Source organism: Hypomesus nipponensis, chromosome 27 (genome assembly GCF_054491055.1).
Source record: "Hypomesus nipponensis isolate SF chromosome 27, ASM5449105v1, whole genome shotgun sequence".
Taxonomy (NCBI): domain Eukaryota; kingdom Metazoa; phylum Chordata; class Actinopteri; order Osmeriformes; family Osmeridae; genus Hypomesus; species Hypomesus nipponensis.
This window is the reverse complement of record NC_140387.1, coordinates 4,043,055-4,053,895: the sequence shown is the minus strand read 5'-3', so window position 1 is coordinate 4,053,895 and position 10,841 is coordinate 4,043,055. Positions and strand designations below refer to the sequence as shown.

Sequence of the window (10,841 nt, the reverse complement as noted above, 5' to 3'; positions counted from 1 at the left end):
TCCATAACTCAAGTCCTGCCTCTGTTGGCTTGGACGCTGCTTCTGAGTGGGAAGGACAGGGAACAGACACAGACCAGCCCAAGAGAAGACCACCGCAGGCTGGGTGAGCTGAACACACATTTGTGGATGTATCGCAGAGTGATCTTTGAAACAGAGTTGAACGACAGTTGTTTTTTGTTGTTTTAGAAAGATTTTAATTTTCATCATGTTCCGTTAAAAAAAAGTTACGTAAAAGAAGGAAAAGCACCCAAAAAAAGGACCTGAAATTGAGTCTAGATAAGTCATTTTGATCAAATTGCCAGTAACAATTCTTTCTCGTATTTTTTAAATCTTGACCCATTTTTCGCCCCCACCCCTTCTCTCTCTCTCTCTTCCTCTCTCTCTCTCTCTCTCTCTCTCTCTCCCTACTCCCGCAACAGTCATGGCTAGCACCGCTCTCTTCTACGTGACCTATGTGTTCTGCCTGGCCCTGGGCCTGCTGTGTGTGTTTTTTGTTACCTACTGGAGCTCCCGCTGGCGTGGTGGCTTTGCATGGGACGCCTCTGCGCTGCAGTTCAACTGGCACCCTGTTCTCATGGTAACTGGGCTGCTGGTGCTCTTTGGATACGGTGAGTCATGCGATTTCTCACATCTCTTTTTCAAAACACGGTTAACAAGTACATTGCATAGCAATACATTCTCTGCACATTATTCTCCATTGCCATTAAGTTGAACAGTCAGTCTCTTTGTAGCTTGTTACCAAGTTGCGTTCCACTAGAAGAAGTTGGATCTGTGAGAAGTGAGGAAAATAGCCTGAATGTAAGCGTGTCTTTATGCACCTAGACTACAGAACCCAACTGCGAAGATAAGAAAAGGAAAACATGTTCTGCTTTTCCCACCGTCTATCACAGCCTCTCACATCCTTTCATGTTCAAACCACCAATGCATATCATCTGTATGCGTTAACGTCTTAAACTCATCATTACTTCTTCATTACCATGAATACGTTGGTTTTTTTTTTTTTCTCGCGCTGTGTGCAGCGGCGATTACGTACCGTGTCCCGTTCACATGGCAACACAAGAAGCACATGTGGAAGCTGGTGCATTCTGGTCTGCTGTTGTCTTCCCTGTTGCTGTCCACCCTGGGCCTGTGTGCAGTGTTTGACTTCCACTCAGGCTACCTCATCCCTGACCTGTACTCGCTCCACAGCTGGGTGGGCATCTGCACCACCTTCCTGTTTGCATTGCAGGTACGTCACGACAGGAGATTTTGACACCCAAATACTTTCACGTGTACTAACCGTGTATACTTAGTCTGTCGAACCGAATGTGGAAACTGTTTTACACAGTATGTGGTGTCCATCTTGGGAACTTCCCTTGGAGTGCAGTGGATTCGATATTGGATTGTTTCGTGTTTGACTTGTTGGTTCCTCTAAAGCTCGTCTATACAGCAGAATCGAATGATTCTACCATTGTAATATGTCTTTGTTCACTCTCCCTCTTTTTTGCCAGTGGGCCCTGGGGCTGGGAGTCTTCATTATGCCATGCTCCCCTTTGGGGTTGCGTAAGCTCCTGAAACCAGTCCACGCATGGATGGGAGGGGCCATCTTCATCCTCAGCGTGATCTCCTGCATCTCTGGCGTCAATGAGAAGCTGCTCCTTACTCTGTGAGAACAAAGATGAACCCAGACAAAATGGGTCAACACCCAATCTGAGAATAATGAAACTGTGGCATTTGGAGCATCTGGAGTATTTTAAATGTTAATTAACATTAAAATGTGAATGGAAAAAATATTAATCTAATGAATGATTTAAATTGGAACTAAATTATTGTCATTCCCATCCAGTAATGGGAGCACTGCCGAGGCCTACTCAAGTCTGCCTGTTGAGGCTGTTTTTGCAAATTTCCTTGGGATACTGATAGTAGCTTTTGGATTGATTGTCCTTCGAATTTTAACCAATCAGAAGTGGAAAAGGCCCGAGCAAATGCAGGAGGAATCTCAAGTGAGTGGCCACTACATATTACATTGTACAGAATAACACGTGTAGGCTACACACTGCTCAAGATATAATGTTTGGATGTTGGTTTTGTAAGTGTTTATGCTCAGAGATTTTCTATGTAAAGCACTGTGTATAAGTCTTAGTGACAAATGAAAACAATTTTTTTTTAAGACACGATGAAAGGAAAGAACTTATATGTTCTCAACATTGCACTTTTATACTCCCACACAAATACGGAAGAAAAACGAAAGAAAAAAAACATTTTACCATGTAAAAATATTGTGTGACTAAGACTTTTGCACAGTATTGTATACTGGCTGGCTGTATATTACATTTACATTTAGTTATTTTATTATATTAAATGTTACAGGAGGAGCGTTTGGAATTTCTCCATCGCTAAGGAACATGTATCTAGGGTAGTAATATTAATCATTAATGTATGGGTTTTCTTTCAGCTGCTTCCTGGTGACAGTTGATGGCATATTTTTGAATTTCTGCATGGTCGGAAATCTGATTTTATCCCATGGCGTCAGTCTTTGCCTTGGTGTTGAGAAGTCTACAAGACTTGAAGATTCAAGACTACAGGGACATATCAAGAAGTTGATGCCCCCCAAAATCTTGCTCACAAAATAATGCACTCGATGTAAAGATTTGAAACATTGCGTTACAAATAAAAGGAGAACTTCATGCCTCAATAATGGATGCTACCATTAACAAAGTATTTGTCATTTCTACATTGAAAAGCAAAACGTTTGCTGCAAATGGATTGTAGCCTAGTAAAAAATAAATTCAAAGCAGTAGAAATCCATGGTTGTTGAAAGGATTGATATTACAGAAGTAGTTGCGCCGTTACTCAATGTTTTGGGCATATTTTACGGGACGATGACACGCTTCCCATGTGCTCCTTGGGAAGTAAAAATATGTGGAGATGCCGGGGATTGAACCCGGGGCCTCATACATGCAAAGCATGCGCTCTACCACTGAGCTACATCCCCTTCCGTGCCGTTTCCGTAAAACATTACATTTATAAACAATACTACATGTCTGGGAAATATTTGATTTATAAACTTTTCTGCATAATGGGAACATATTCTATTTCAGAATGTTTTAAAACGTTGTGTTCCGTACAAAATATAGCTACAGACTTTTTCAGACTAGTTTTCTGAGGAATAGCCTATTGGAGGAATATATATATAAAATATCGATATTAGAAAACGAATGTTGGAATATTACAACTGTTGACACTTTGTTACGTCACAGTGTGAAACAACACGTTGTTGAGTCCAAAGTAAAATAAGAAATCGAGACATTTCTGGTTGCGGGAGTCACTGAAGGTCTGTGGGCGTAGCTACGATTTAGCTGTTTCAGGTCAGGATGTATTTTTGGTTATATCTATCCCCTATGAATGGAAATGAAAAAACTGTTAACAACTGATGTTGCATTGTTATATTAGACTTATCGTATAGCTGTGTTGTAATTGTTGTTTTGGACTTTGCCCTGACTTGGGTCAGCCTGTCTTTAGCGAACATGGACCTCAAAGAAGAGCACGGTTCAATTGGCCCAGTGACAGCTGATGTACGCCTACCATGGACCATGAAGAAAATAACAGAGGTTTAGAGATAAAAAGCAAAAAATATATATATTATTTAAAACTCTAGATGGTAACAGATGCTGTATAGAATAACTTACTCAATTGTACGGTTGTTCTTTGAAAATTATATTCTCTGCAGATCATCTCTGATCTTAAAAAGGACAACTTCAACCTCCGGCTTCGCATCTTTTACTATGAGGAGTGCTTACAGAAGAGATGTGATGGCTCTGTGGAGGAAATGTGCAAAACAGTAAGTGGGTTCGGTAGTAAAAGCTTTGGCTTAATTAACAGCGTGTTGGGGAGGGGTAAGCATATTGACTTTTTGCAGCTCTGCAGATGTAGTCACGAAGCACTACTGTCATCTGTTAGTAGCCTATCATCTGTGTGAGATTAGTCGCAGGAATCTTAGCTAAAATCCAAATGTTTTTTTATTTTGTATTTTATTTCACAATTTAAAAGGAATTAGAGGGTGTTGTTTTAATTATTCCCAGTAGCTATGTGAACAACTAAAACGTGCCTTGTCAAAATGCAGAACATTAACCTGAACGTGGAAGTCGAAACACTCAAGGAGGAGATGAGAGAACTGGAAAGAGTGTCTGTCCTTGCTATGTAAGCCGCTTTCAAGCGACAAACCCCCAAAACGTTTCACTTAACCATATCCTATCACTTGCTGTGAAGTAACATTTAGTGGTCTGTCCTCTTGACTGATCCAGAGAAACCAGCAGTGAAATGGAGCAGCTACGACAGACCTGCGACGTGCGGACCGCACAACTGGAAAAAGTAGGCACCACTTCCATGCAGGGATGACACATCAGTGTCCAAGATTAAACCGCATAGCTATGAAGGCTGAACTGGTCATTGGGAGAGGTGGAGATGAAACATCTGGTTCAAGAACATACAGCCTTGTCATGCCCTGGGCTTCCTGTTGGCATTATCCTAAGAGGCATACTTGATTCCTGAGTAGACAAAGATCAACACGTACATAGATGGACTGTGTGTGACTGCAGAGCATTTCGGTCTCTCTTACCCCTTAACATCCTGATATGTTCTATCTGATTTACTTTGAGGATTAGGAATGTGTTTTCTCACTGACTTTACTTAGCGACTATAAATACATTTTCTCAGGTGTTTCCCACAGGACTCAATGATGTGTGTTCTCCTCATTTTGTGTAGGATCTAGAGCTATCTAAGATTGAGGTTGGGAAACTTGTAGCCATGTTGGAACAGGAAGAGATGCGAGTGCTGGAGCTGGAGAATGAAGTCAAGGGAAACCGCCATTCAGATACACCCACCCAAACTGATCCACAACCCCAAGACAAGTGTCCCAACCAAGACCAGGACTTACTTAACTTGCTAGCGGAGAAAGACTGGTAAAAGAGGCTTAGAAAGTGATGTCATTTTCCATGTAACCCCACCGCATTTACCAATACCTTCCTAGTAATGTTTATCAAAGTTTACTTTCTCCCTCCCCCCTCTCGTTCTCTCTTCTCTCTCTCTCTTTCTGTCTCTTTTTCTTACTCTCTCTCTCTCTCTCTCTCTCTCTCTCTCTCTCTCTCACTCACTCACTCACTCACTCACTCACTCACTCACACACACAAGTCTCATAGAGCAGCTCCAAGCATCAGTAATGTCCCAGGATACTGTTATAGAGCAGCTCCAGCCATCAGTAAAGTCCCAGGATACTGTTATAGAGCAACTGAGGACTGATGGGGTCAGACAGGTCAGTGGAGACCAGCCTGCAGGTGACCCTGACAGCCAACTCACATCCCTCATTGAGCAGCAGGTCAGAATACACATCACTTCAAACATAATGGTTAGGGTGACAGTTGGAAAAACAAAGTCTTTAAATAGATGAAATGTCCGATTTGTCAGGTTCTGGAACAGGATATCAGCAGAGAGAAGCGAAAGTTTGACAAACAGTTGAAGGTGTGGACCCGACACAAAATGTTCAGCAAAACTGAGGCAGCAACATGATTATAATAATAAGGATTTCCTGTACATTTCCTTATCTTGTCCAGGACATCCAGGAACTCCTTGAAAGGTCTAATGTGGACATGGCAGAGAAGGACTTCCTTCTGGCGGACAGTGGTTTCAAACTGAAGGAGCAAGAGGCCATCATTCTGAAACTGAACCACAAACTGCAGGAAAAAGACCAACTGCTGCAGGTAAACAGCTGCACATGTATGGCACTTGTGCTTTCAGTCCATTTCAAAGCGTCAGAAATGCAGACATCGCTAATGGTGCTCCTTTCAAAAATGTCAAAGGGATTCTAAGCTGAAAAACGCACTTGACATATTTATATTTATAGCAAGCTTCGGAGAAAGCTTCTTTCCTATACACAGACGAGCGAAGCAGAAAAGAGGATGTGGCTGAGGTGAGAAAAAAGGACACTAAACATGTCAAATGTCACACCGTGTACAGGATCAGATGGTTTGGCCAAAAACACGTGCCCCACAGGTGTCTAATGGCTCCTCGTTTCTTCAAAAGGACAAGGAGAAAGATTCGGTTGATCGCCTCAAGCAGGGTATGCAGCAGCAGGAGAGAGAACTTCAAATGCTCAACAACCTGCTGTTCAGCCACGAAGACTCAATCCATGTGAGATCCATTTCGTTTGTGGAAGCAATATCGAACAACCCTCCCACACACACATCTTTGGGGGGACTTCACAAATAAACACTGCTCTTTACCAACTAGGCTCTGGAGACCGAACTGGTTAAGATGAAGGCGCTACAGGAAACCCTGGAGCAGGCCAATGAGGACCTGGCAGAGAAGGATTTTGTCCTGATGGAGAGTGAAACCAAACTGAAGGAAATGGAAGAGACCATACAGACACTCACCTGCGAACTGCAGGAGAAAAACAGACTCACACAGGTTCATAAATAAGAATACATCTCAAACCCCCACATCACAATATATGTGATATACAGTATAAATGAACTAGAACATTGTTTCGTTTCAGAGGGTCAAGAGGTGTATTTGTTGCATCTCTTTCAACACAATTGGGAACGTAATCCCTGGTTGTGAATTTTGTTTTCCAGAGCTCTGAATGTTCAGATAGCAATGCAAATCACCAACAGGAGGGAGAATTGCAGAAACAACTTCAAGACCTGGAACAGGCCTCTGAGGTAAACTCACTACATACATCACATCTTACAAGGTCTGAAAACAACTCATATCTGTAATCCTTCTACTTCTTCAAATGATAACCTGTTTCTATTCATTCATCCTGATCATTGAACTGGTTGTGGGTCACCTGTGACTGGTTTGACCCGGGTCATTGTTGCAGAGAGCCAGAGAGGACATGCTGTCTGTGATTGAAGAGAAGAATAGGGAGATCTGTCGACTTCAGGAGTCTCTATTCGATTTTCAGTCGCATCCCCCTCCTACCCAGGCAAACCTTCTGTCACACATCCAAGATTCTATCAATGTATGCATCTTCTGTGGACTTATCAATATGTGGATGTGCATTTTATCAATGGGGACTTGAAGTATTGATTCAATCAAATGTTTGTTTTAATGTGGCTGTGAATTCCCAGAGAGCCAAAGAAAAGATTCTTTGTGCCATCGAATGTAAAGCGAACAACTCGTCAAATATGTCTCAACTGCTGCAAAAGATCATTGACCTGCAAGCAAAAAACACCGACATGTCTTACCAAGACATAATCAATGTACAAGTTGAATTAGACTCTATACCACACACATCACAAATAGAAACAATATACAGACTATACGGTATAAATATATATTCACTATATCATTCTCCCATTTTGACAGAGCCTGTGTATTCAGATGAAGGAGAGAGACCTGGATGTGGATCAATCCGTGGAAGCATTTAAATGTCCCCAAGCAGAGCAGGAGCTCGAGGAAAACCTCACTGAAACCCGGCGGGACGAGAACCAAACTGCCGCCTGTCTGCAGAAACCATTGACATGCGAGACTGAACGCATCACGGAGGTACTGCACACAGAACCCTGTGGCACTTTGCTGACGTGTTTGTTTGGATTTAATTTCCATTTTCTGATTCGTTCAAATCACGTTTGGTTCTGTCCCCACAGGTGATGGATGGCTGGTTGCAGAGACAGACCGAGGACGGAAGGATAGAGATGGAACAACTGAAACAGAGACTGATGGAGACAGAGGCTATGCTGGCTGAAAGCCAAGCAAAGAACGTAAAACAGATGACTGACTACCAACAGACTGTAGCAACGCTTCAGGCTGCCATCAACATGAATGCACAAGTGTTAAAGGTGACCAAAGTCTAACTCATCCTGTGAAGGATATTTACATTTATGCATTTAGTAGACGCTTTTATCCAAAGCGACTTCCAAGAGAGAGCTTTACAAAAGAGCATAGGTCACTGATCATGACAACGAGGTAGCCGCAAACATTGCAAGGAGCCAAAACATGAAGCATACATTGTGAAAAACCAAATAAGTGCCAAAGGGAAGAACCATATAAGATACATCCGTCTAGTCCAGTGTTGATATCACATGGTCACTTTGGTCTCTTTCGTGTAGGCTTTGGAGTCGCTGATGGAGGACGTGGACCAAGAGCTAGAACCAGCCAGGGAAATCTTAAGGCAGCTGCAGCCAACCAAGGAATCCTTAGAGGACTGCATCTCTCATGTACTACAGGAGAAAAACTTTATCATCTCCCAACTACAGGGAGAGTCGAGTAGAAAGTCTCAACAACTAGAGGTATAGAGGATTACCTAACATCTACTTTGCTTTTTTGAACAATACTAGTTGTTTCTGTTTGTGCGGTTGTACACAAAGTTCTAACGATAAGGAAAAGTTCTAAGGATACAATTTTCTCATATCTAAGGTCATGGTTGGCCGACTGCAAAGCCAGAAAGAGTGTAGCGACGAACACCTCGAGGAGTTGGAACAGTATCTGAGGGACATGGAGGCCATTTTGAATCAGACAAAGCAGGATTCAGACACGAAGAAACTGCACGACGACGAGAACAACAACACAAAAGTCGCAATGTTAGAGCTCCAACTGAAGCTCCAGCTGGAGGCCACGTTGGCCACCGAAGAACAGCTAGCCGAGGAGAGGTTGCAGAACCAGGCTGAGAACAGCACCAGAAAAGTGGAGCAGTTAGAGCAGAAACTCCTGGAGATGGAGGCCGTCCTCGCCAAAACCAAAGAGGCGGATGAGGAAAGAGGACTACACAGAGAGAAACAGCTGACAGACTACAAAGACACGGTCGAAAAGCTTCTCGAGACCATTTCTTTCAACGAGCGAATGTTCAAGGTAACTATGTAGCATTTTCACAACACTGAAATTGCGTACAGGATGGCTTCGGACCCCTTATAGGATAGATAATCATTGAAACAATCTCCCTTCGCTTGTAAGGAGTTGAAAGAGCATCAGCAGCAGGTTGCAGGGAAACACGCAGATGAGCTCCAGGAATTCAACAGGAGGCAGCAGGAGCTGTGGTCAGCGCAGTCTCAGATCTCAGCTAGCCTGCAGGAGAAGAGCACAGAGGTTCTTCAACTCAGAGATACCCTTTTTCAGAAGGAGAAGGTCATCAAGGTTAGTTTGTGATCTTTGTATTCTATTTGTATTTTGAGTGCATTGAAGCTTCTATTATGTGGATCCGTTATCAATGCATGAATCCATTCCACTGGTTTTGGCCCAGGACCTGCAAGGCCTTACCCTCCAGAGACAAGAAACCGCAGTAAACAGGGAAGGTGAGGATGTGATCCAGATGAGAATTGTCTGTGGTTCAACCATGCCTTGTACCAGACACCAATGCGTGACACTCTCCATTAAGACACTCTCAATTTTCACCTTTATACCATCACCTTTCACCCTCTCTCTCACCTCTCTCTCAGCCCTGGTGTGTCAAGACATCTTACCACTTAGTGAGAGGCACCTCAAGGTGGTCCAGAAGGAGAAAGGGAGCCTGATGGAGAGACTGAGAGTTAGTGACCGCCTGAACGAGACCCTCCACACCCAGCTGTCCCTACACAGAGACTACAATGCCCACAGTTTCACCTACTCCTCACTCACAGTGAACAACAACTGTGATGAGGACCCATGCATGCCTGCAATGGGTCAGAACTATGGTACACTCCTATAAACACAATATATAATAACAAAACTGACCACATTATTGTGGCCTTAAGTTTTTAGTAAATGATCTGTGTGATGTACCAAAGTCACCCATGTCAGAATACCCCAAACCGACCGTAAGTTTAAATATAATGTGGTAGTTTGTTGTTTGCTTTGTTTCAGAGTTCACAGACAAATGTTTAACTCAAACAAAACCGACTGGAGAAAATACATCTGAATTTGGGAGCCGGCCAGGGTTTCCTCCCCAGATTATCAACATCAACTATGTGACTTGTGGAGCATCCAGGCATTCAAGCAGGACTAACCTCTCAGATACATGTGAGAACTAAGACAGCACTGTAATATTGAAGCACTTGAAATGTAAACATCCAGTGCCGGTTACACCTTCATTTTGTGGATGACGTCACTGTCCTTATCGCACCAGGGAGAAGAGACCACGTTCAAATGGATGATAACGCCTCTCAGAGCAGCTGGTCCTCTTGTAGCATGGAGGACTCTGTCCCTTCCTCGTTGACCAGCAGTCTATCAGCACTGTGGGTCCAGGAAAAGACCCGTCACGTCCCAGCTCAGACAGATGATTCCCTGACCCTCCAGAGGCTCATATCAGAGGGGAAGACACTGACAAACGTCATGATTCAGCTACTGCAGGATTGCTTTCGTAAACCCCACGCTGAGCCCCAGGCAACGGTCAGTGCAGAGAATTGAGAACAAAAATCTGTGCAGACTAAAAGACTAATTTGATTTATATCATGATAGGATATGCAATATAAAGCTTCATCAGTTAAGTCAGTTAATTTTCACTACTGTTCTATCTTTTGTGGGGTAACGTACAGGTGGACCAGAAGCTTGTCAAGCAACTCTCTGCAACAATTGCTGCCAGCCAACATGCCTTAGATGAAGCCAGCCGCCTACTGAAGCACGAGGGCAGAAATAATACACAGCTGAAGAGTAAAAGTGTGACGCCTTCTGACTTCAACAGGGGAAACCTTGAACTAAAGAATGAAATCGAAAGGTTGACAATGGGACAATGCTATAACAAGAAGATGCTCTCAGAGGCAATCAAACGCCTGAGAAAAGTCAACCGGAGGAAACTTCAAACAGCACACAGCATAAAAAACAACACATGTAGCCTACAATACAATGCATTGTAAAACAACAGTTTTTCTTCTGATTCTTTCTTCTGATTCTTT

General features: G+C 43.1%; 2 protein-coding genes and 1 non-coding gene across 4 annotated transcripts; 2 read left to right on the top strand and 1 right to left on the bottom strand.

The window, feature by feature from the left end:
* LOC146220478 (lysosomal membrane ascorbate-dependent ferrireductase CYB561A3-like) lies at positions 1-2,694 on the top strand. The gene is made up of 6 exons (XM_084693951.1): positions 1-103; positions 420-608; positions 1,020-1,228; positions 1,491-1,645; positions 1,826-1,982; positions 2,435-2,694. The coding sequence occupies exons 2-6, from the start codon at positions 422-424 to the stop codon at positions 2,453-2,455; spliced, it is 729 nt and encodes a 242-aa protein (XP_084550077.1). The 5' UTR covers positions 1-103; positions 420-421; the 3' UTR covers positions 2,456-2,694.
* Positions 2,695-2,902: 208 nt separating this feature from the next.
* trnaa-ugc (transfer RNA alanine (anticodon UGC)) lies at positions 2,903-2,974 on the bottom strand. The gene has a single exon. It is a non-coding gene; the product is annotated as a tRNA-Ala (tRNA).
* Positions 2,975-3,278: 304 nt separating this feature from the next.
* LOC146220476 (uncharacterized) lies at positions 3,279-10,809 on the top strand. 2 transcript variants are annotated; one of them, XM_084693760.1, is made up of 25 exons: positions 3,279-3,347; positions 3,491-3,590; positions 3,710-3,820; positions 4,103-4,179; positions 4,284-4,350; positions 4,744-4,940; positions 5,170-5,353; positions 5,443-5,496; positions 5,589-5,735; positions 5,879-5,944; positions 6,058-6,165; positions 6,265-6,441; positions 6,609-6,695; positions 6,857-6,997; positions 7,107-7,238; positions 7,345-7,524; positions 7,626-7,817; positions 8,088-8,267; positions 8,395-8,826; positions 8,929-9,108; positions 9,215-9,266; positions 9,411-9,644; positions 9,814-9,969; positions 10,076-10,338; positions 10,485-10,809. In XM_084693760.1, the coding sequence occupies exons 2-25, from the start codon at positions 3,507-3,509 to the stop codon at positions 10,800-10,802; spliced, it is 3,819 nt and encodes a 1,272-aa protein (XP_084549886.1). In that variant the 5' UTR covers positions 3,279-3,347; positions 3,491-3,506; the 3' UTR covers positions 10,803-10,809. The 2 variants fall into 2 exon arrangements, with proteins under 2 accessions (XP_084549886.1, XP_084549887.1); XM_084693761.1 differs by having other exon boundaries at positions 3,283-3,347; positions 3,502-3,590.
* Positions 10,810-10,841: the final 32 nt, after the last annotated feature.